General features: G+C 46.1%; 1 protein-coding gene and 1 pseudogene across 1 annotated transcript in view; one reads left to right on the forward strand and one right to left on the reverse strand.

Annotated features, from left to right (window-relative positions):
* The window catches only part of LOC143923728 (uncharacterized), a 63,414-nt gene that overhangs the window by 32,212 nt on the left and 5,362 nt on the right, over positions 1-25,840 (forward strand). The window contains exons 6-9 of the mRNA XM_077447541.1: positions 2,084-2,401; positions 13,051-13,398; positions 14,221-14,526; positions 16,154-16,477. Of these exons, the coding sequence (XP_077303667.1) occupies positions 2,084-2,401; positions 13,051-13,398; positions 14,221-14,526; positions 16,154-16,477 (1,296 nt within the window). The remainder of the gene's footprint in view (positions 1-2,083; positions 2,402-13,050; positions 13,399-14,220; positions 14,527-16,153; positions 16,478-25,840) is intronic.
* LOC143925178 (uncharacterized) lies at positions 2,431-8,519 on the reverse strand (annotated as a pseudogene).

The following is a 25,840-nucleotide window of genomic DNA, read 5'->3' on the forward strand; positions in this document are numbered from 1 at the left end:
TGGGTGGGGGGGGGAGTCTGTTTGTACATAGGTTAGAGCAGTGGGGGAGCAGTGGGCAGAGCTGATGCAGCTGCATAGAGAGATGGAGAGTTTATCTTTTGTGGGGGAAGGGCTAAGAAGTGGCTGCAGAGATAATCTGTGAGAGAAGGGTGCAGAGGAGAGCTATGGAATTGGGGGCAGAAGTGTCCTCTGTGCATAGCAAACCTCTGAACCCTGCGATCTATGCCTAACACCCTCCTGTATATTATGTAGTCCTGTGCCCAGCGCTCTGTGTATTATGTAGTCATGTGCCCAGCACTCTGTGTATTATGCAGTCCTGTGCCCAGCACTCTATGTATCATGTAGTCCTGTGCCCAGCGCTCTGTGTATCATGTAGTCATGTGCCCAGCGCTCTTTGTATTATGTAGTCATGTGCCCAGCACTCTGTGTATTATGTAGTCATGTGCCCAGCGCTCTGTGTATTATGCAGTCATGTGCCCAGCGCTCTGTGCATTATGCAGTCATGTGCCCAGCACTCTGTGTATCATATAGTCATGTGTCCAGCGCTCTGTGTATCATGTTTGGGCAACACAGTGGTGTAGTGGTTAGCACTCTCACCTAGCAGTAAGAAGGTTTGCTGGTTCAAATCCCAACCACGACATTACCTGCCTGGAGTTTGCATGTTCTCCCTGTGCCTGCGTGAGTTTCCTCTGAGTACTCCGGTTTCCTCCCACAATCCAAAGACATGCAGGTAGGTTAATTGGCTTCTGTTCAAAATTGTCCCTAGTATATAAATGGGGACCTTGAATTGTGGGCTTCTTGAGGGTAGGGACCAATGTGAGTGTACAATGTACAGGGATAGGGACAATTGTAGACACTCACTCAGGTTGAACTAGATGGACTGTTGTCTTTATTCAGCCTTACTAACTATGAAACTATGTAGTCCTGTGCCCAGTGCTCTGTGTATTATGTAGTCCTGAACCCAGCGCTCTTTGTATTATATAGTCCTGTGTCCAGCGCTCTGTGTATTATGTAGTCCCTAACCCAGCACTGTGTATTATGCAGTCCTGTGCCCAGGGCTCTGTGCATTATGCAGTCCTGTGCCATTTGCCAATAAAAATGTTTTTCCCCAGATTAAATTAAATTAAATTACAGGAACACGAGTGTCTAGGCACAGTGACATGTTAGGAAGTATACTTGTTTCGAGAGGAATCAGTACAAAAATGTAAATTTTTATTTGTACTAGGGATGCACTGAGATTTCGGCCGCCGAAACATATCGGCCGAAAATGACCTTTTTCAGCAATTTGCCGAAAGAGAAAAATGCCCAATAATGGAGCCGAAAATGGGGCAGGGCCTGGGCGGGGTTCCGCCCCCCGCCCCTGGTGCTGCCCATCATGGGGATGTCCTGTAGCGCAGGAGAGCCGCCTCCGCCGCCTGTTTAATCATAACGCCGGGAACATCACAGCTTTCATTTCAATAGCTGTGTGTTCCTGGCTGCGCACCATCACATACATCCCCTCCCCCTTGTCTGGGGAGCTTTGATAGACAGACAGATCACCCAACCCAGGATTGGACGGGTGTTATGTCTATCAAAGTGCCCGGACAAGGGGGAGGGGCTGTATGTGACGGTGGGCTGCTGGGAACGCACAGATGGCTGTCACACTGGAGCGATGCACTGGCAGGGCGTCAGAAAAAGTTCCGCCAGCAGCTTCTTTGGAGCGCATTAGGAGCAGTGAACGCACCTCTCCTAAAGCGCCCTTGCACATCGAAATCAATGGGCAACACCGCCTGTAGCAGCGCTTTTAACCCCTTTTCGCCAGCTAGCAGGGGTTAAAAGCCCCCCACTAGCGGCTGAAAAGCACTGCAAAATAGACAGTAAAGTGCCACTAAAAATATTGGCGTTTTACAGCCGACACCCAGGCGCTTTCAGTGTAAAGGCAGCCTAAAAGAGGATTACATAGTATCAATCATGTGTGCACAATAGACTACTCTCAAAAGTCAAAAGCCAGCTGTACTGATATTTAGCATTGATCAGATAATAGTTCTGTATCTGAATCCTGCATAAAGGAAATGTTTCTAAAATGATCTGTTTGGTGTTACAGGCCTTCCAAAGGTAAGAAATATAACTCGATCCCCAGGGGCCACTTTCAGCTTAGATGTGGATCATTTCTATCCAGAAACTATTACAGTATGTTGGGTGGTGATCCAGCCACCATTGAGCACACAGCCCCGTCCCATAGGCTCTACCATTCTGATGCAACAGAACCAAGATGGAACCTTCAATGCCACCAGCACTTGTGAATGTCTCAGAGGGGAGATCCGGGAGGATGAGCCTTATATTGTGCGAGCCGTGGTGGAACACAACAATCTGAAACACACGAAACACAGAGAATGGAAAAGTGATGATAAAGACAACAAAGGTACAGTGAAAATTCTGATATATGAAACGTTATCCCTAAAATGTAACATGGGTACACATGGGTAAAAAACTAATTTCAACTGTGTGATTTTAATTGTCAAAGAAAATCCATTGGGTGAATGAGTTTGTTTCCTTTGCGTGTTTGCGAACTAAGTAATTATAGTGCATCAGCATCGCATCAAGTATAGTTCTTCACGTAAAGCTGAGCTCCAGGAATCATTTTTTTTTAATTTATATTGGTCCAGCTTGATAATTGTTGGGACCTCGTACATAGAACACTGCTGGGAATGCAGGAATTCACTATAGTAGCACAGCTTCTGATATATACTTTACAGTCAGGCATTGTCTGAATGGATGAGAACACCTTGTATTCATTAAAAAAAATACATTCTCTGAATGGTGGCGGTGCCAAGCAAGCAATCCCCTGAGATGAAGAATTAAATGAAACCAAGCTGGACCAATGTAAGGTTAAAAAAAAAAAAATCCTAGCATTCCGTTTCATGCATGCTTCAAGTATTGTGTACGTTTAATACTCCCAAATATCTATTAACTCCATAGAGTTCACAGTACTCTCTCTGGCAATGGTATTTTTTTTTTCAGACTATCCAAGGTCACCATCTACTTCCTAGACTGATATATCGGCTCAGAGAGTTGGGCTTGGGCAGTTCTTGGCTTTGTTTCCAAATGTCGGAACCAGATCAGCCCCTGCTGCAGTCTCTCACTTTGCCACATCAGACAAAGTTACATAATTTTCTTTAAAGGGGTTGTAAACCCTTGTTTTTCACCTTAGTGCATCCTATCCATTAGTAGAAAAGATGTAGCTGGATAGCTGCACTCCAAATTATTCAACTTTTATTTCAAAAATGTAATTAAAATCATAGCATCTAGGCTGGTAAACAGACTAACTGCACAGCCGCTGACATGTTTCACACCGAACGCGGTGTGAAACATGTCAGCGGCTGTGCAGTTAGTCTGTTTACCAGCCTAGATGCTATGATTTTAATTACATTTTTGAAATAAAAGTTGAATAATTTGGAGTGCGGCTATCCAGCTACATCTTTTCTACTTCAGTTCCTGTTGCAAACAGAGCCAGCACCCTGTGGGATTGTGGAGACAGCTGTTTTGGGTGAAGTCATTGTGACGAACGCTGGTGTCAGATCCCTGCCCTCCTCGCTAACTGGCGACAAAGGACCGGCCAACCTCACACCCCGCTGTCACTTACGTAACAATGCCACACTCAGCTGCACCCAGCACAAAGATTTTCCAGCTTGCGGGACCACAATCTAGGTGCAGGCAGCCTGAGAGCGATTGTCACTGGGCTAATTACACAATTAACCCTTTAACTGCCACCACCCCCGTTTAAAAGACAGAGCCGGGGGAACTCGTAATTTAAGCAACACCAATTATAAGTTTAGAATAAGCGCCTGCAACACACACTGCCACCACAGACAGGTCTGCTCAGTGCCTTACTCTACCACAGTAGCGCCCTTTTAAGAGACAGGTTCGTTTATAGTTTGCATCAAGAGCTTTAAAGACAAGGTTAACACTTTTCAACATTAGGATTTATTATGAAAAGGTCAAGGTTGGTGCGAATAAAACATTTACAGAAAAAGGATGTTTCAAAAAATAAAGACAATATACAGCCACAAAGAAATAAGGTAGAATTGGGAAGGAAGTATACTTGCAATTAATGTCCAAGAGTTGATCAGAGTTCAATCGATAAGCAAAGGTAATCGGTTCTCAACTTGGCAGATGTTCCTGCTTGGATGGTAAAAGGAGAACTGCCTATTGCCTTGGCCTCTCCTCTTTTCTGTCAAATCAAAGGGGGTGTTGACAGCGACCAGTGACCAATCGTCTGGTCATCTTGTTTAGGGGTTGGTTGCTGGGAGGTGTCTACACTCATGACCCTGTCCCAGGTACACTTTGTTATACATATTCATATCTCTGCCTCTCTATGGTTTATAGACTGCAGATATCCATTTTAGTGATCAGCATGATATTTGCTTCAAAACGAGTCCACACATGACAGGTTTCCCATTTCAGGGTTACCTTGGAGGAGTAAGGGGTCCCAGTGGCTTCCCATATGACCTGGCATAGGGGTGTTTGGACTTGAAATGTTAGAAATTATCCAAGGAAACTAAATATATCCATATTATGGCTGTGCTATGATGGCTTTGAAAGTTATAAAAAATGTTAACGTTTCAACACTTTACTAATCTGTTTGCACGCTATCTGGTTGGAAGTATTTACGACGGGTATCTGTTGGTTGTCTGCATGGAGAAAGTGACAGTTTTACGACAGGCCGGAATATCTGCCAGGCAACTTGAGCCTTGTTTTCTCTGCTAAGATAACCTTTCTTCCCTTTGAAGATTTTAAGAGCTTTTGGAATTCCTAAGACAAGGGAGGGGGAGTTTAGATTATTCTGTAAGTTTATTCTAAGGTCAGCCAAACTGTCATGGCTGCTTTCCACACAAAATGGCAACTAGTTACAATATATCCTGGCTCAGACGTGATATCGTTACACCTCCCTCCTTAGGTGGTTGCATGGGAGGGAACTACAATTTCCCTCCTGACGCAACCGACTCTTGCAGGCTCGGCTTGTCGCGACAGCCCATCAGCATTGCCATGGGTGCTGCCTTTCTTATGCTGGATGGTGAAATCGTATTGTTGAAGAATTAAGCTCCACCGAAGCAGTTTGCCATTCTCCCCAGCCACACGATTTAGCCAGCTCAAGGGATTGTGATCTGTGATCACAGTGAAGTGCCGTCCATAAAGGTACGTTTGTAACTTCTGGAGAGCCCACACGATCGCAAGACACTCCTTTTCGATCGTGGCATATGCTACTTCCCTGGGAAGCAGCTTCCGGCTCAGGTAGAGGATGGGATGCTCCTCTCCAGCATCATCCACCTGGCTCAGGACTGCACCCAATCCATAGGCAGAGGCATCAGTCTGCACTAGGAAACGGCGGGTAAAGTCTGGAGCCTGTAGCACAGGAGCGCGGGCCAGCGCCTCCTTCAAGGCCTGAAATGCCTGCTCACATTCTGGTGTCCAAGACACCACCTTGGGCAGTTTCTTTTTGGTTAGGTCAGTCAGAGGTTTAGCCAGGCTACTATAGTTACATACAAACTTCCTATAGTAGCCAGCGGTCCCCAAGAAAGACATAACCTGCTTTTTGGTTTGGGGGGTAGGCCATGCCAGGATGGCATCAACCTTCCCGGTCTCGGGTTTCAGGGTGCCCCCTCCTACCCGGTGTCCCAAGTACTGCACATTGGTCATGGCAATCTGACACTTACTGGGTTTGACGGTCAGATTGGCAGCTGTCAGTTGGTCCAGGACCTGTGACAGGTGCACCAGGTGTTCTTCCCGCACAATTTCCAGCAGCGTCTCCATTTTATCCCTGAACGTTAGGACGTAATCCACAACAGAGACCTCTGGGTCGGCAATCTTGCCCTCCCAGGTCTCACAGATTAGATTCAGGGGCCCTCTTACCCTCCGTCCGTACAGAAGTTCAAATGGCAAAAAGCCTGTGGACTTCTGAGGCACCTCTCTGGAAGCAAACAGCAGATGAGGCGGATATCGTTTCCAGTCCTTGCCCTGAGAGTGCACAAAGGTGCGCAACATTTGTTTTAAAGGGCCATTGAAGCGCTCGCACAAGCCGTTTGTTTGTGGGTGATAAGGACTGGCCATGATATGCGTCATCTGTATTTGCTGACAGAGAGCTTGCATCAAGTCAGACACAAACTGAGGGCCTTGATCGCTAATGAGCTCGGCTGGGAATCCCACTCTTGTGAAGATTCCCAGGAGAGCATCAGCGACCTTGTCTGTCCGGAGGCAGGAGAGAGCCACCGCCTCTGGATAACGTGTGGCATAGTCGACAACTGTAAGGATATAACGTTTGCCTGAACTGCTAGGGATGGCCAAAGGCCCAACGATATCCACTGCCACCCTCTTAAAAGGTTCATCAATCACAGGCAAAGGTTTTAGTGGAGCCTTGTGGACATCCCCTACCTTGCCAACTCGCTGGCAGGTAACACAGGACCGACAGTAGTCAGCTATGTCAGCAAGCATCCTGGGCCAATAAAAGTTATGTACCAACCGCCCTCGGGTCTTAGTGATCCCCAAGTGCCCTGCGAGAGGAATCTCATGGGCCACTTTTAGCAGCGGTCCCCTAAATTGACTGGGTACCACTAGCTGTCTGTCACCTATGTCAGCCTCATTCCCCTCTGCAAGCAAACTTTCTCTATACAGTTTCCCTTTGTCCCAGTAGACCTTTTGTTTGTCATTCTCTGCAGGGGGGCGATCAGCTAGACTTCTGAGCTGTGCTAGTGTTTGGTCTGTCTGCAGTGCTGTTTCAAAGGCGGGACCACAACTCTCAGCCAGCAGTCCTGTGGCAAACGAGGACGGCTGCTGAGGCTCAACAGAGGTGGAGTCCACTGGGTCAGAACAGGGAGAGGGTCCCGAGACCTCCTCCTGCTGTTCTGCGATCAGTGCCTGCACCTCGGCTGCCTTTGCAGCACTGCGAGTGACCACCAATACTGGCAATACCTCATCATCATCATCATCATTATCGTCATCATTGTCATCATCATCATCATCATTGTCATCATCATCATCACATTTAACCTTTATCAGTTCAGCAACATTGGAACATACATCAGGTACCTTCACTAGCAAGGGGATCTCCTCTCCTGTCTCTGAAGGAGGACCTTGCACTTCAACTCCACCCTCCCCCTCCCTCTGTCCATCCACAGGTTGCCCAGATATTACCCCAACATCTGTAAACAGTACCTTGGTAGGTCCAGAAGGTTCCGTGGGAGCATCCTGGGTGCTCTTAGCAGGGGCATAGTAAGAAACAAGGGTACCTAAATCAGAACCCAACAACACAGCAGTGGGGATCTCCTCAGAGACACCCACCTCTCTCATCCCACTTCCGGCACCCCAATCCAGGAAAACATAGGCACGAGGTACATGGGAACAGGTTCCCCCAACCCCAGTCAGGGAAAGGTACTTCTCTGGGATGATGTCTGTTTCTTCTATCACCTCTGGTCTGACCAAAGTGACTTCGGCTCCAGTGTCACGAAAGCCTGTTACAGTTCGTTGGCCTACAATGACTGGCTGCAAGTTGGCATTGGTTCCTGGAGGTTTTCCACCGACGAGCAGCACAGCAGAAGGGTTGCTGGCCGGATGGCCAGGGGTTGTCGTCTTCCTCTGCTCAGGGCACTGTGTCCGGAGATGTCCGCCTTTCCCACAGTTATAGCATTTGCGGTTGTCAGTCACAAAGGCTTTGGCTCCAGTAGCTGCAGGTTCCGGCCGCTAAGGAACTTGGTTGGTAGGTAGAGGAGGGGTTGCCAGGTGTGATTTCCCTCCTTTCCAGCCATTTGGAGGAGCCTTGCGATGGTCAGATACCCGAGAGTGGATATAGGTATCTGCCAGTTCTGCTGCTGCTTTGGCAGAGGTTGGCTTTCGCTCCAGCACAAACTGTCTGACATCTGTAGGACAGATGTGCAAAAGTTGATCTTCAATCATAAGATCTTCCAAGGACTCAAAAGAATCGGCATTCAAGCCTTTAGTCCACTGCCGGAAGGTGGTGCGTAAGCGACTTACCACATCCAGGTATGAGTCCCCAGGCCCCTTTTGCAAGGACCTAAAACGCTTCCGGTACACTTCCGGGGTTAGCTGAAACTTTTGGATGATTGCAGCCTTTAGGGCCTCATAATCACCGCCTTGCTCTTCTGACAGTTCAACATAAGCATCCAGGGCCTTGCCTCGTAGCCCTGGCGTCAGGTACCGGGCCCATTGTGCTGGGGGCAGATGGTACTGACGGCAAGTTTTTTCAAACGACAGTAGATACACGTCAATGTCACTGTCCTTTTCCATAACTGGAAATTTGGCTGCTGGGGTCACTGGCAGAGAGTCATCCCTGTGCTCTAGGGATCCGAGGTTCTGAACCTGTCGCTGCTGCTGGAGCCTAGCCATCTCCAGTTCGTGCCGACGATCAGCCTCCCTCTCAGCCTGGCGTTCCGCAGCCTCTCTCTCAGCCCTGCGTTCCGCAGCCTCTCTCTCAGCCTGACGCTCAAGGAACTGCAGGTACACCACAGGATCCATCTCCCTGAGGTGTTGTAGCGTTTCCTGCATTTGAGGACAGTCTATTCTGGCTCCAGGCAATCTGATGCTGGCCTGCTCCGGCGATGGCTTGGAGGTAACAATCCGTGGTAGTCCAGTGTCAGTCTCTGCATGCCCATCTGGTGAGGCCGCCTCTGAACCACTGGGCTCTGGAGTAGCGGAAACCCTTTCTGGTCCAGTTTCCCCCAGGATATGTTCTGCACGGATATCAAACTCATGTAGGGCATGTATCAAGCCATCACGGTTTTTGCCACCGACATCAATTCCTCTTTCTGTGCACTCAGCAGTCAGTTCATTTTTGCTCATCTTTTTATATGCTGATAACCCAGACATGTTGCAAGCAGAAAAGATAGAACAGAAAGCAGAGATAGGAAGAAGGTGTAGAAAGGAGCTGTTGCTGTATATCTCTTTTTAAAAAACGTAAACAAAAAATAATGTGCACCAGCTTGTCTCTAAGGACTGTTTCCACAAAGGTTACACTCCTTCAGTGCAGAGCTAATTCCTAACAATGCACTGAATGCTCTTAATGCGAAACTATCCCGCTACGCTGCCAGCCAATATGTGACGAACGCTGGTGTCAGATCCCTGCCCTCCTCGCTAACTGGCGACAAAGGACCGGCCAACCTCACACCCCGCTGTCACTTACGTAACAATGCCACACTCAGCTGCACCCAGCACAAAGATTTTCCAGCTTGCGGGACCACAATCTAGGTGCAGGCAGCCTGAGAGCGATTGTCACTGGGCTAATTACACAATTAACCCTTTAACTGCCACCACCCCCGTTTAAAAGACAGAGCCGGGGGAACTCGTAATTTAAGCAACACCAATTATAAGTTTAGAATAAGCGCCTGCAACACACACTGCCACCACAGACAGGTCTGCTCAGTGCCTTACTCTACCACAGTAGCGCCCTTTTAAGAGACAGGTTCGTTTATAGTTTGCATCAAGAGCTTTAAAGACAAGGTTAACACTTTTCAACATAAGGATTTATTATGAAAAGGTCAAGGTTGGTGCGAATAAAACATTTACAGAAAAAGGATGTTTCAAAAAATAAAGACAATATACAGCCACAAAGAAATAAGGTAGAATTGGGAAGGAAGTATACTTGCAATTAATGTCCAAGAGTTGATCAGAGTTCAATCGATAAGCAAAGGTAATCGGTTCTCAACTTGGCAGATGTTCCTGCTTGGATGGTAAAAGGAGAACTGCCTATTGCCTTGGCCTCTCCTCTTTTCTGTCAAATCAAAGGGGGTGTTGACAGCGACCAGTGACCAATCGTCTGGTCATCTTGTTTAGGGGTTGGTTGCTGGGAGGTGTCTACACTCATGACCCTGTCCCAGGTACACTTTGTTATACATATTCATATCTCTGCCTCTCTATGGTTTATAGACTGCAGATATCCATTTTAGTGATCAGCATGATATTTGCTTCAAAACGAGTCCACACATGACAGGTTTCCCATTTCAGGGTTACCTTGGAGGAGTAAGGGGTCCCAGTGGCTTCCCATATGACCTGGCATAGGGGTGTTTGGACTTGAAATGTTAGAAATTATCCAAGGAAACTAAATATATCCATATTATGGCTGTGCTATGATGGCTTTGAAAGTTATAAAAAATGTTAACGTTTCAACACTTTACTAATCTGTTTGCACGCTATCTGGTTGGAAGTATTTACGACGGGTATCTGTTGGTTGTCTGCATGGAGAAAGTGACAGTTTTACGACAGGCCGGAATATCTGCCAGGCAACTTGAGCCTTGTTTTCTCTGCTAAGATAACCTTTCTTCCCTTTGAAGATTTTAAGAGCTTTTGGAATTCCTAAGACAAGGGAGGGGGGAGTTTAGATTATTCTGTAAGTTTATTCTAAGGTCAGCCAAACTGTCATGGCTGCTTTCCACACAAAATGGCAACTAGTTACAATATATCCTGGCTCAGACGTGATATCGTTACAGTCATTACCTTAGAGCGGTAATTCTTTGTATTTGCATCCTATCCATTAAGGTGAAAAAAACTTCTGACACTGACCAACCCCCCCGTTTTACTCACCTGAGTCTGTTTGTTCCCATGGCGGAGATGCGGCGCTCTACCTCTCTGCCCGTTGTCTCGGCTCTTGATTGGATAAATTGATAACAGTGCAGCCATTGGCTCCCGCTGCTGTCAATCAAATCCAATGATGTGGGCGCCTGGGGGCAGAACTGAGTCAGGCATTCTGTGTCTATGGCCGCAAAAGCCAGACTCAGGAGCGTGCCCGCACGGGGACCCCCAAGGAGAGCTCTTCTCCTAAATGGTTTCCCGATGCGGGAAGGAGCTGAAAGCACTACAGGGGGACCCCAGATAAGGTGGATCAGGGCCATTCTGTGCAAATCGAAATGCACAGTGGAGGTAAGTATGACATGTTTGTTATTAAAAAAAAAACTAGGGTTTGCAACCCCGTTAATCACTGTTGGGAAGGAAACTGAACAAATGCTTCCCCCTGCCTATTGCAGACTGATGACATTATCTCAGCTGAGGCAAAGTTGCTGCACTGGACTAGGATGGCTTTTAATGATAAAATGTGAAGCTTTTTTGAAAAAGATGCTGAAGCTGTATATTGTGAGCAATAGGAATTTATTTATGTAGATTTGTTAAAGCAGAAGTCCCGCAAATTTAATTATTTTTTTAAAAGTTTGCAGCTGCTGACTTTTCAAATAAGGACACTTACCCGTCACAGGGTCCAGCAGTGTCGGCACCGAGGCTGAACCGTCCCTCAATCCTCGGATGCTGCCACCGCCATCTTCGCTATGGGAATCAGGTAATGAAGCCTTGCGGCTTCACTTTCCAGTTTCCTACTGTGCATGTGTGAGTCGCGATGCGCAATCTGAATGGTTCCTGCTGTCTCTGGGACCCGTGTGTGTCCCAGCAGACAGCACAGGGGGACGGGAAGAGGCGTAGACTCCGGTCGGAGTCTATGCCCGGAAGTGGGTGCAAATACCTGTCTTAGACAGGTATCTGCACCCCCTTCCCGCTGAAAGGTGCCAAATGTGACACCGGAGGGGGGAGGGTTCTGAAAAGCAGAGGTTCAATTTTTGTGTGAACCTCCGCGTTAAGTTACTGAAAGATCCACATACCTTGTTGCAATTGACAAGTTATTTGTGTAGTCACCGTGTTAACAGCAGGCTGTAAGCTTATTACACATCATTGCCTTGCACTGACTTAAAGGGGTTGTAAAGGCAGAGTTTTTTTTATATCTTAAAGTGGATGTAAACGCTCCATATACCCAGTGAAGTGAACAGCCTCAGATGACACACTGAGATGAACCAAATCTCCCTACATAGGTTTTACATGTATATCTGCTGTCTTCAGCTTTATATACTGTTTAGAATGTTCAGATCCTGTTAGGAATTTTTCTCTTCCTGTTTAACACAGCGTGTGATGTGTGGGCATACAGCCAAGATAGCTAAAACAGCTGATTGGAGAAAAGGCACCCACCCCCTCTCATCATAGGTAGAGACTCCCAGAGGTGCTTTGTAATAGGGCCAGCTTCCTGCTAATCTATTTATAGCAACCTCCCCGGGAGGAAATTTCAGGCTGCTTTTATCCCATGTGTTCAAGAATTTGTCAGGAGTTATCAGGCTGATAACAGAGGAATGGTTCAGGAAAGAGCTACAGGACTTCACTCTTTGAAGAGAGATAACAAAATACTGCACATATATATGTGCCCAGCTCAAATTTCATGAATTGGGTTTACATCCACTTTAATGCATTCTATGTGGTTGAACTAGATGGACTTGTGTCTTTTTTCAACCTGACTAACTATGTAACTACGTAAGATAAAAAACCTTCTGTCTGCAGCAGCCCCACTCAGGCTGGGTTCACAATGATGCGAATTGGATGGGGGTTTCCCCGAATACAATTTGCATAATAGGAGATTGGGACTGGCTCTCAATGGAGCCGGTTCACACAGCTCTGAGGCAGCCGCGGAGTGCACTGGAAAAAGGTCCTGGGTGTCTTTGGCTCAGTTTCAGGTGCGAATTCAGGCATAAATTCAGACCTGATTCATACCTGAAACGGTGAACAGAGACACACTGGACCCCCTACTACGAGCCGCAGCCACAGGTAGTATGAACCCAGCCTAATACTTACCTGAGCTCTATCTAGATCCAGCGATGTTGTAGGAGTTTTCGGCTGCCTGGGACTCTCCTCCTCACCGCCTGAGACAGCAGCCCGGCGCAATTGGCTCCTACTGCTGTCAATCAAAGTCAGTCAGCCAATGAGGAGAGAAAGAGGGCAGGGCCGATCCGCGGCTTCGTGTCTGAATGGACACAGGGAGCTGTGGCTCGGCTTGGGTGCCCCCACATCGACAGGAGGAGAGGGGCCTGGAGCACCGAAGAGGGACCCGAGAAGAGGACGATCCGGGCTGCTCTGTGCAAAACCAAATGCACAGAGGAGGTAATTATAACATGTTTGTTATTTTTAACAACAAAAAAACAAGACTTTAGTAGCACTTTAAATTTAAACTGTGATAATAATTCCTCCTCTATCCTCTTCCAGATTTTCTTGCTCGACCAGAAGTAGAGATGATACAAATACCAAAATTGTTTGTCAACCAAAAGATACAACTGCAATGTACAGTCTCAAAATTTTACCCTGATAAGCTGACTGTGGACTGGTTTATGAAAATAAATGGGAAGGAGAAATTACAATCTATAAACAATGATGACAGATACAAGATTCTCAACAGTAAATCTGAACTCCAGCCAGAGAAAACATTCACCCATACAGCAATTCTAGAGTTCACCCCATCACTAGAGGATCAGGGGTCAGAGATAATCTGTAAAGTGGACCATTCCAGTGTTAAGGAACCGATAGAGAGGACAACGCAACCCTTACAGGTGCTGGGTGAGTACAGCTAGCAGTGCCCTGGTATACTTTATTGATATTATTCACTGTAAAAGAAATTCTCCCATCATTCTTCTTGGTGTGTATTAAAAGTCAAATATATTCTCCATAACATAAACATATACAGTATTTGACAAATGTAATGTCGTTATGCACAGCAGTGAGTTAATACTATTTGTACAGCATTTATTACGTAACCCAAAGTCTTAGCCCTTGTACACACGGTTGGACATTCCGACAATCAAATCTGTTGGATTTTGTCCGACGGATTTTGTCTGAAACTGTTGCATACACACGATCGGACAAAGTTGTTGGAATGTCCGATCGTTCAGAACATGATGACGTTATTTCGTTACGATGGAACTACGTTCAGGCTAGTAGCCAATAGCTTTGGTGTAGGAATTTGATCTGAGCATGCGTGGCACTTTGTTCGATCGGAATTCTCTACAAAACGATGGGACAAAGTCCTAACGGATCATGGTGTTGGAAAATTTTATAGCCAAGCTGGAAAACTTGGTCCATTGGATATTCCAACGGAAACAGTCCGATGGAGCCCACACATGGTCGGATTATCCGACAACACGGTCCGATCGGACATTTTCCGTCTGAATGTCCGACCGTGTGTACAAGGGTTTATAGTCCAATTGGCATAGCATTGGCTGCTATGAGGTAATCCTTGTTATTTTTTAGACTCACTGAATAATGGAGCCTCAATGTATCTGAACAAAATGAACAGCCTTGTCTGAAATTATTTTTATTTTATACACCCCCCCCCCCCCCACAAATTGTATTAGTTGTTTATATTAATATTATCTCTTGCAGTAAAGCCTGAAATAAAGCAGAACATACAACTCCTCATTAATGACTCAGGAGATATGGTGGCATCTTTCAGCCTTCTCAGCTTTTACCCAAAAGATTTAAAGATGATGTGGACATATGGACAAACCCAGGAAATCAATCCATCGGAGGAGACAATCAGTGAGAATCCAGATGGCACATTTTCTGTCACCAGTCAGTGTACAATTCCTGGAAACCTCTTTAAGAACCCACAATTCAGAGTCAGAGTGAAATGGGACCATCCATCCTTGGAGAGTTCGGAATACAGAGAAATATCTGTACAAGATCCAGGTAGGGAAAGGTATATTATTGCTCAATATTCCAAACTGTCAAGCCCCATACACACTATCAGATTTTCTGCTGACTTTTTCCTTCAGATTTACCAAAACCATGTAGTAGAAGGGCCTGCCTGATTGCATGCAAATTGAAACTCCTAAGGTTTGACCTCATATTATATGGTTTTGGTAAATCTGAAGGAAAAAATCAGCAGAAAATATGATAGAGCGTATGGGGCTTTAGTCTTGCATTTAGCATAAATTCATATTTACCTTTTCACATTCTAGTTACAGACAACCTGAATGAGAGAAATCAATTGTTCCAGACCACACAGGGGTCCATGGCTTTTTTTTTCTTTACCCAATGTGTTTACTGCCTGAATTTCACTTTGTTATTATGTAGATCAGGTGCCTCCAAAAATTTCAGTATGGGGGCCACATCGTCTTATTTACAAATATTTATTGAAGTGTAAATGAACAGATCAAATTGAAACAAATTAATAAGTTTTACATGAAGTTTTGCATGATATGGTTTAGAATAACATAAAAACAACAGAAAAACTTCTTCATTTAACTAGTTGCCCATACTCATTCACTCCAAAAAAGTGTAGTGTAAATAAACACAGGAAGCAGTTTTTGACAAGTCTTTTATGAGAAAAAAAATAAAAATTGTCCCCCGGTGTAGATCCAGCATCAATCATGATAAATGCTGGCCGCCAACCTGCCTCTAAATGAGCTAAGGAACGCCCTCTTGTGGCAGCAACCCAGCATGTTCAGATACGGATTGGGGGGGACCCCTCATTGTTTTTTCAGCAATTTTGAAATGCCTTCTTTTCTTTACATTCAACTGTAAGTGAGGTACCCAACTGACGACTCATTGGTTGTTAAGGACACAGGACCCGCCCACTCCTTAAGGTTGTTAAGGATGCCGCCGGCTGCCGGTTCCTTAACAATCGCATGCTGGGACCACTACATATTTACCACATTTATTCATTTCCTTTTGTGAATTGGCTTTACCTCCATTTTTTGTAATATTTACCAAGCATTTTTGCTTTTATGCAGTAAATACAAACACATAAATACCGAATACGATCTGCTTTTGTGAATGGAGCCCAGCGTCACAAATTAGTGTCCCTGATCACAGCCACACCAGTCATATGATGACGATGTACTGAACTGATGACAGTATACTAAAAAAATTATATATATATATAAAAAAATTATTTAATTCCTTCATCTTCAAAAACATTTTGACAAAAAATTGCAACTTCAAAAATTCACCATACCCCTTACTAAATGCCACAGACTGTCTACTTTCCACGAAGGGGTCATTTGGGGGCTATTTGCACTGTCTTGCCATTTTAAGGGCCTCAAGAATTGAGATAGGCCGTCAATACATCAGGATTGATCAATTTTCAAATACTGTGTGTGTGTGTATGTATATGTATATGTATATGTGTATATATAAATCTCAAATTGACTGATAAAAAAAAGATGATTGGTGTATGGCCAGCCTAAAAAGAATGTCTTGAAAGGCATACTGGGAACACAGCTTAACCACTCATGACTTTTGATTTTAATATAGACATTGCATGGTATGTAGGAGTTTCTGATGTTGACAATATGACATTTATGCACTGTAGACTTTCCATGGCATCCAAAAATTGAAGAAACCTCTGCACTGATTCTGAAAGAAAAAAAGGAGACCACAGTAATGTGTAAAATCTCTGGGTATTTATTGGAAAATCTAAGAGTGACTTGGTTGGAGAAGAGGGGAGAAACTGTAAATAACACGTACGAAATAACTGATATAAAACATGAAAGAATGGCTAATAACTCCTATTGGTGCTCCCCTTCCCTATCCTTCACATTGCCCTCAGTTACTGAGGATCTGGAGTTTGTCTGCAGAGTGGAACATCCCAGCCTGGAACACTCAATAGAACAAAGTACAATACCCAGGGTGAACGGTAAGTTCTTTCACAGTAAATAATAACACATAATGGGCTTTGAGCTTGTGTCCATGACATAGTTGGACACAGATGACCTTCTTCTGATTTGTTTCAAGTGAGTTTTATATGTACAATCAGGGCTTTTTTTCAGGGGTTCCACCACCTCTAGCTCAGACCCTTGGGGGGGGGGGGGGGGGCTGCTCACCACAATCACTTGTAAACACAGAAGTCTGGTTTCTGTGTTTATAAGTGACAGCTCTGCACTCTGTGTGTAACCCCCACTGAACTCTGCACTCTGTATGTAATGCAATCCTGGTATTTAATGCCAAGATTACTGTTCGTGACATTTGACAGACCACACCCACTGTTTGATGTAATTTGGAGGGTGTTCATAGGGGGAGGGGTTTTGGGGGGTTGTGGTTGAGTTCCAACACCTATTGTTTGAGAAAAAGGTCCCTGAGTACAACACCATCATTATATGTATAACTGCCTAGACGTGTTGACTAGTGAAATAAAGAAGAGGCGGATGCTGCCTGAAGTCATACATTTTGTACTTGGATTTCAAGCAAATGCACAATTAGTTCACTTGGATCTGTACAACATTCAAATAACATGCTTTTTGCTGTTTTATGTCAGAGTGATGGCAGAGTCTACTGTTGGCAGAAGAGACAGAAAAAAGAACACTTCACCTTCCAGTGCCTCTCTCCGCATCTACTCTGATACTTGAGAATAATCCCTTTTCTTGTGCAGTTCACACTACATGTCGTGACCTGTGTTTTTGTGCACTGGATAACTGCGGGTGTACTTAAAGCGGAGGTCCACCCTAAAATGGACCTCCGCTCATCGGAATCCCCCCCCCCCCTCCGGCGCCACAATCGGCACCTTTCAGGGGGGAGGGGGGTGCAGTTACCTGGATAATCCAGGTAACTGCACCCACTTCCGGGCTAGCTCTCTGCGGAAAGGGGCGTACGTTACGCCCCTTTCCGCAAGTGCCCGCCCCCTTCAGCAAGTGCCCCGCTGCCTGCTGGGAAACACACAGCTCCCAGAGGCAGCGGGGACCGTCCGGATTGCGCCGCGCGGCTCGCGCATGCGCAGTAGGGAACCGGGAAATGAAGCCGAAAGGCTCCATTTCCTGATTCCCATACCCAAGATGGCGGCGGCACGAGCGAGCGATCGGCTTCGGGTGCCGACATCGCGGGCGCGCTGGACAGGTAAGTGTCACTATTTAAAAGTCAGCAGCTGCAGTATTTGTAGCTGCTGGCTTTTAAAAAAAAAAAAAAAAAAAAACGCGGAGTCCCGGTGGACTCCTGCTTTAAAAATAATGATTTTCGAAGTGCCTTGTTCACACTGCAATGCTGATTTGATGTGGATGGCACTGCAGGTCATCACACAGCAGCACATTGCACAGCATTGCTGTGCAGAGACATAAATTAAGTGTCACTAAGTATTGTTTCAAAAAAGTTAAAAAAAAACAAGCAGTGTGATGTGCTAAAATGCTCCCTGCCAAAGCTAGTGCTCCTCTAGCCCACACGGTTCACACGGTAAACCGCTGCATTTTACCATGTGGGCTATTGTGATAATGTAGCCTTAGTGCATAATTTCCTTGGCTGCTGACACAATCAAACTCATGTAGAATGTGCATTCTTGGCTCCTGAATTCTACACAATTTTATTTTCCCCTTCAAAGTGGAACTAAACTCTTGCAATCAACATTAACTATTACTAATCCTTATTCTGCAAGCTTTATTAAAAAAATAGGAAGGTCTATTACAATTATTTGTTTTAAAAACATTTTTTTAAATTTCTTCAGTTGCTTCCTGGTTTCTGGCCTAGGCCAAAATGATGTCATTTATATACATCCAAGTCTTCCTGGACATGAAGGTGGGGCTTCTCAGCTAAGCACACTCTCTTCCCTCCATGCCTGAGCTAAGGGCCTATGGATTTCAGAAAGTAAATGGTCCATGAATCATTTGTCCTTACTCAAGAGGGCTCTGGCTAAAAATGCTAGGGGGATGTTTTTTTATAGTGGTTTCTCAATAAAAGGAGACATGGGTAGATGAGTTTCAATAGTAAAAAATGAATAAATAGCATTCTCAGTTTGTGGTGCTCAGTTTAGTTTTGCTTCACACTAGGGCTACAAGGGTAATTAACCAGTGGACATTTAATTCCCCTTCCTGCCCAGGCCAATTTTCAGCTTTCAGCACTGTCTTTTGGTGGTATTTAATCACTGCTGGGTTTTTTACTTTTTGCTAAAAAAACTAAAAAAGACCAAAAATTAAAAAAAAAAAAACAGTTTCATAGTTTGTTATAACATTTTGTAGACTGGTAATTTTTTTCCTTTATTGATGTGCGCTGATGAGGCTGCACTGATGGGTGGCACTGATGGGCATTGATAGGCAGTAGTAGGTGAAATTGATAAGCAACACTGATAGGTGGCACTGATGATGGGCACTGATTGGCAGCACTGATGGGCACTGATAGTTGGCACTGGTGGGCACTGCTTAGCAGCAGTTGTTGTCCGTCTGCGGGACCAATGTCCCCCTGAATGTGAGTATAAAAAAAGCAGATTATGATCTGCTGTGTACATCACGTGATCAACCTGTCATTGGCTGACAGCTAATCACGTGGTAAGGAGCTGGGATTGGCCCCTTACTCCAATCTATGATCTGCCGAGTCTCATTGACTCGCTGATCACAGAGTGTGCTGCGAAGGGGGCGCGTAGGCAGCTCATTCATGGGAGGACATACATGGACGCTGTCCCGCCAATTTAACCCCTTGCTGTAGCCAACTTTTGGCTATAGCGTGGGTGTGAGGAGGTCAAGGGCATGTGTCAATGGGCTTTGAGCTTGTGTCAATGACATACTGTAGTTGGACACAGCTGACCTTCTTCCGACCTGCATTTGACCTACTTTAAGTGGGTTTTTCATTCTTGTGGATTTGAACAGTGCAAAAACCGTTTAATGCAAACAAAAATTGTAGACAGAGATTTTCTAAATCTCTTTGCTACAAGAGATTTAACTGCAGTGTCCCTATTTGCAGCATATTGATGTAAATGTGATGATGTTCTGTGAATAGGATGATGGGGAAACAAGTTATTAAATCTATCTGAAGTTTGTAGCCTTAGGCTGATGTCACCCTAGCAACATAGTAACAGTAATTTGTAGCAGTTCCCCACTCATTATTTTTTGGGATTGATGCAGAGTTACTGCTGTAGCTAGCTTCAATGTTTTAATCAAAGCTATGATCGTCAGTAAGTGCACTGGGTGACAAAATGGCTACTGGGCTGTTAACACCTCATGCTCCTCTCCATTCAGGAAATGGCTCACAGCTTCTCCCCAGCCAATGGGGTGTGGATTGTGGAAGGCAAAGTAGAAGCCCAGTACTGGAGTGTGGCTCTAGGGGCCCTAGGGCAGATCAGAGCTGGATTTTGTGGAGGATATGATAATATGACAGGGAGGCTGCAGGGGGCCCCCTGGAGCTAGGGTGGGGTTGCGATTGTGACCCCTGAAACCCCTTATGCTACGCTCATGCACCAAATGACAAAGACATTTTCATACAAAATAATATTATCTTAATACTGTAGCACCCTCTACCTTAGGTAGGTAGGTGCTAATTGTAGATTTTTGTGTAAGCTGCCGGCGCAGATAAATTTAGGCAGGCCTATTCTGTGATCTAGGCCTGTTTGTTTTGATCTGGGGGCAGGGGAGTGGCTTAGTGTAGCAGTAGGTGACTAACATGTACTTCAGCTTTTGGGCACCTCCCCTGTTTCCAGTGGAGAATGTTCTGGGAAAGGGGCAGGGCTGAGAGCTGGAGTGACATGGGGTACATGTGAGGAGCTCTGATCAATCCCCAACTAGGATTGGCAGGGGGTAGGCCTCCTACACATACCCATGGTCAGCCTGCTGGGAAGGGGGGGTTGTCGGCTGGGTGAACTGGATGATGGAGTGTTAGACTGTCGTGTCTGAGGGAACCCCCTTTCTGGGGGGGTGTACCTCAGGCGGGGAGCTGGGAGGGAGCCTCTCCTTACACGGTCATGGAGAGGTGTCCTGGAAGAGGAGCTGTAGGGGACAGTTGGTCAGCACGTCCGGAGTAAAGTTGTTCAGGAGGGGATCCAGGCCCGGTGTCGGTGAGTGGAAAGTACAGTGGAAAGCTCTGGAAGACACATGCTAGGGGAGCTGGATGTAGAGCCAGAGGGAGAGACTGTGGGGGTTTTGTGTCAATTTTCTGCAGCCAGGAGGGCAGGCAGGATTTTCAAGTTGGACTTGCTGGGATCAGTAGTCCATCTACATTTATTCTTCTCAAGTGAATCGGTTGCTATCACAAAGGGGTACTGCAGGCCTGGGCCTACAAAAGGCTGTCAAGTAAAAACATTAGGATTTATTCAGAGTGAGGCCTAGTCATGTGCTGATGGTGTGACAAGAGTACTAAAATTGGACAGTGAAATAGTGTGCTGGAGGAAGTGTTCTGAGGTAAAGTCTGTAAAGTTTTGGGTCAGCCATCTTGTTCTGCTGAGAAGAGTGACGCAGTTACTTTTATTCTACAAAGTACAATTTATCCTATGAACATCCCATGTCCCTTTTCCCCAACCAAGTTCAATCCCCTAATAAAAACAACAAAAAACGAGCAAGACACTGTTCATTGACTGAGAAGTGTGTCTAATGGATGTCTGGCAGCAGGGTGAAATGTGTGGATGCTGTAATAGGTAGCAACCCAACGGGACCATCGCTACAATACTTTCAGCGATACAAATGTACCATATATAACTGAAGATGGTTAATGCCAAATTCTTCAATTGCTCAGTGATGCAAAATGATTTGGAGTTTTAGGCCTCACCCACAGTGGAGATCCCTGGAGTAATGGTGCCTACTAGAGTGATTTCCATTTTCTAAAGGGGTTTCACAGGTGTGGTATATGTATAATTACATTGGTCCAAGCAAGACTAATATGACTGAAAAAATGCCATGCATGGAATTTGTGAAGTTAAAAAAAAAAAACAACAAACAAAATGTGTAAAGATTCTAGGGGCCATTGTTCTTGGTTAACTCTAAACTGATGGCCTGTAAAAGCTTTTAAAGATTCCGCTACAGACAATTAGAATACCGACACTTGTCACTGTTTCACGGTCTCCTATTCCAGCTGGGGTGAGCTAGAGAAGAAGACCACGCACTGCGCATGGTCCAGAGCAGCTGCCACTGAACAGTGCACTGCACACATGCACATTTTAAATAACCTGGAGCAGCAGCTAGGGGGTGTATTATTGTGATGTTCAGCCTCTTCTGAACAAGGGCAGGAAAGAGAGAATGAGGGGGTCAGCACTTTTGCTGCCTCTGCAATGGGAGGACATGCACCATTTTCAACAGGAGGGGCACTGGTATGTATAATTCATTGGATATATGGAAAATCTTCCTGAAGATGAACTTACACTTTCACTAACTCTTAACCACTTCAATACAGGGCACTTAAACACCTTCCTGCCCAGACCAATTTTGAGCCTTCAGCGCTGTCGCAATTTGAATGACAATTGCGCGGTCATGCTACACTGTACCCAAATGAAATTTTTATCATTTTTTTCCCACAAATAGAGCTTTCTTTTGGTGGTATTTGATCACCTCTACGGTTTTTATTTTTTGCGCTACAAATAAAAAAATACAGAAAATTTTGAAAAAAAAAATGTTTTTTTTTGTTTCAGTTTCAAAACTTTGTAAATAAGTACGTTTTCTCCTTCACTGATGGGCACTGATGGGGCTACACTGATGGGCACTGATAAGGTGGCACTGATGGGCACCAATGTGGCACCAATGAAGTGGCACTGATAGGCGGCACTGATGAGCGACACGGATGAGCGACACGGATGGGCGACACGGATGGGCGACACGGACGGACACTGATAGGTGGCACAAATTGGCACTGATAGCTGGCACGGATGGGCGGCACGGATGGGCATGGATAGGCGGCACAGGTGGGCATGGATAGGCGGCACAGGTGGGCATAGATAGGCGGCACATGTGGGCATAGATAGGCGGCACAGGTGGGCATGGATAGGCGGCACAGGTGGGCACTCATAGGCGGCACAGGTGGGCACTCATAGGCGGCACAGGTGGGCACTCATAGGCGGCACAGGTGGGCACTCAGGCGGCACAGGTGGGCACTCATAGGCGGCACAGGTGGGCACTCATAGGCGGCATCGGTGTTATAGTAATGGATGCCAATCAGTGCCAAACAATAATGCATGCCAATCAGTGATGCCCATTGTGGCCACTGATTGGCATCCATTATGGGCACTGATTGGCACCCATTGTGCTGACTGGCACCCTGGTGGTCTAGGGAGGATTATGGATTTTTATTACCTTTTCCCTGGTGGTCTAGTGGTGTCCCTGGTGGTCCAGTGTGGGCATCCTCGGGGGGGCTGTGCTGATAATCGATCAGCACAGACCCCCCCCTGTCAGAGGAGCAGCCGATCGGCTCTCCTCTACTCGCGTCTGACAGACGCGAGTGAGGGAAAGCCGATCACCGGCTCTTCCCATTTACACTGTGATCAGCCGTGATTGGACACGGCTGATCACATGGTAAAGAGTCTCCGTCGGAGACTCTTTACCGAGATCGTAGTTGCCGGGTGTCAGACTGACACCCCGCAACAACGATCGCCGCGATGCGCGCCCCCGGGGGCGCGCAGCGGCTCATTATCCTAATCACGTCATATGACGTGAGGTTAGGATAATGAAACCACTTTGCCGCCGTCAATTTGTAATAGGGCGGGCGGCAAGTGGTTAAAGTGATATTAAAGTCTTGTTGTTTTTTTTTTTAAGATAACAAACATGTTATGCATGGATCCTCCCCTTCTCAGGCCCTTGACCGGTGCTCCTAGACCCTCCCTCCTGCTGAGTGCCCCCTGAGCAAGCAGCAGTCAAGCAGCCTTGCTTCCAAACTGCGGCTCTGCTTGTCCATTCACACACAGAGCCATGTCCCCCCTCTTGATTGGCTCACTGGCTGTGATACAACAGGAGGAGCCATTGCCTCAGCCAATGAGGAGTCCCTGGAGAGTCCCTGGTGTGTCAAGGCTGTCATGGACATTGCTGAGTCAAGAGGGGGCTCATATGATGGCCTACCCTGTGCACTGTGATCACCGAATCACTGAGACTCGGGTGATCACCGATCCGAGTAAGGGGCCGGTCCAGGCCCCTTACTATGTGATCAGCTGTCAGCCAATGACAGCTGATCACATGATCAAAACAAAAGCTCAGTGATCGTTTTTTTTGTTGTTTTTTTTTCACGCTGACAGCGGAGAAAAAAAAAGGTGATCGCCGGCTCATCTGAAAGGGACATCGGTCTCGAAGAGGAAGAAGCAATTATGCATCATCTATGCCATCTGCCATTGCCATCTGACAGTGCCCACAAGTGCCACCTATCAATGCCCACGAGTGCCACCTATCAATGCCCACCAGTAGTGCCAATCAGAGCCACCTAGAAGTGCTGCCTATTAGTGTAATCGATCAGTGCTCATCACTGCTACTCATCAGTGCCCATCACTGCCACTCATCAGTGCCCATCACTGCCACCTCATAACCGTACATCAATGACGGACAAAAACTACCTGTTTTAAAATTTTATAACAAAATAAAAGAAAAAATATATTTTTAAAATTCGGTCTTTTTACATTTTTTTTTTAACAAAAAATAAAAACCACAGAGGTGATCAAATACCACTAAAAGAATGTTCTATTTGTGGGGTACAGTGTAGCATGACCACGCAATTGTCATTAAAAGTGCATCAGCGCTGAAAGCTGAAAATGGGTCTGGATAGGAGGGGGGTTTAAGTGCCCAGTAAGCAAGTGGTTAACCACTTCAGGACCGCCGTATTGCCATTGTACGTCAGCACAATGGCACAGGCAGGCATAATCACGTACATCTACGTGATTGCCTTCCAGCGGGTGGGGGGTCCGATCGGACCCCCTCCCGCTGGTTACGGCGGTCCGATTCGGTCCAGGAGCGCTCCGTGATGAGGGGATGGCCGTTGGTTTTCGGCCACCCCCTCTGGATCGCTCCTGGCCAATGAGAAGCTTCCTCCCCTGTGTATTGTTTACACAGGAAGGAGGAAGTGATGTCATTCTCCTCGGGGCGGTCTTTTTGACCGGACTACGAGGAGAACAGTAAAAGTAAGTGTGCACCAACACTACACTGACATGTAGGTACACACAGGCACACAAACCCCCCCCGATCCCCCCCCCGATCGCCCCCCGATCCCCCCCCCGCCCCCCCCTCCCCCCCCAGTCACAGTGTCACTGATTGCATTGATCATTTCTTTACTGATCAATGCATTCAGTGTCAGTTGTGACAGTAAAAACTGTCAGGACAGTTAGTGTTAGGTCCAGGGTAGCCCCCTATCACCCCCCAATAAAGATTTAACCCCCTGATTTCCCCTAGAGTTAACCCTTTCACCCCCTTTTGCCAGTGTCACTAAGCGATCATTTTTCTGATCGCTGCATGTGTCGCTAGTGTCGCTAGGTAGCTAGTTATTTTTTTAGGTTCACCGCCAGGTTTTTATAGCGCTAGGTACCCCGATATACTACCCAATAATGTTTTTAACCCCCTGATTGCCGCTAGTTAACCCTTTCACCCCCTTTTGCCAGTGTCACTAAGCGATCGTTTTTCTGATCGCTGCATTAGTGTCGCTACAGTCGCTAGGTAGCTAGTTATTTTTTTAGGTTCACCGCCAGGTTTTTATAGCGCTAGGTACCCCGATATACTACCCAATAATGTTTTTAACCCCCTGATTGCCGCTAGTTAACCCTTTCACCCCCTTTTGCCAGTGTCACTAAGCGATCATTTTTCTGATCGCTGCATGTGTCGCTAGGTAGCTAGTTATTTTTTTAGGTTCACCGCCAGGTTTTTATATCGCTAGGTACCCCGATATACTACCCAATAATGGTTTTAACCCCCTGATTTCCGCTAGTTAACCCTTTCACCCCCTTTTGCCAGTGTCACTAAGCGATCGTTTTTCTGATCGCTGCATTAGTGTCGCTACAGTCGCTAGGTAGCTAGTTATTTTTTTAGGTTCACCGCCAGGTTTTTATAGCGCTAGGTACCCCGATATACTACCCAATAATGGTTTTAACCCCCTGATTTCCGCTAGTTAACCCTTTCACCCCCTTTTGCCAGTGTCACTAAGCGATAATTTTTCTGAACGCTGCATCAGTGTCGCTAGTGTCGCTAGGTAGCTAGTTATTTTTTTAGGTTCACCGCCAGGTTTTTATAGCGCTAGGTACCCCGATATACTACCCAATAATGGTTTTAACCCCCTGATTGCTGCTAGTTAACCCTTTCACCCCCTTTCACCAGCGATCACAGTATAAGTGTCACTGGTGACGCTGGTTAGCCAGTTAGTT

This window comes from Lithobates pipiens, unplaced genomic scaffold (genome assembly GCF_037356315.1).
Source record: "Lithobates pipiens isolate NorthernLeopardFrog02 unplaced genomic scaffold, aLitPip1_a1.2 Scaffold_22, whole genome shotgun sequence".
NCBI lineage: Eukaryota > Metazoa > Chordata > Amphibia > Anura > Ranidae > Lithobates > Lithobates pipiens.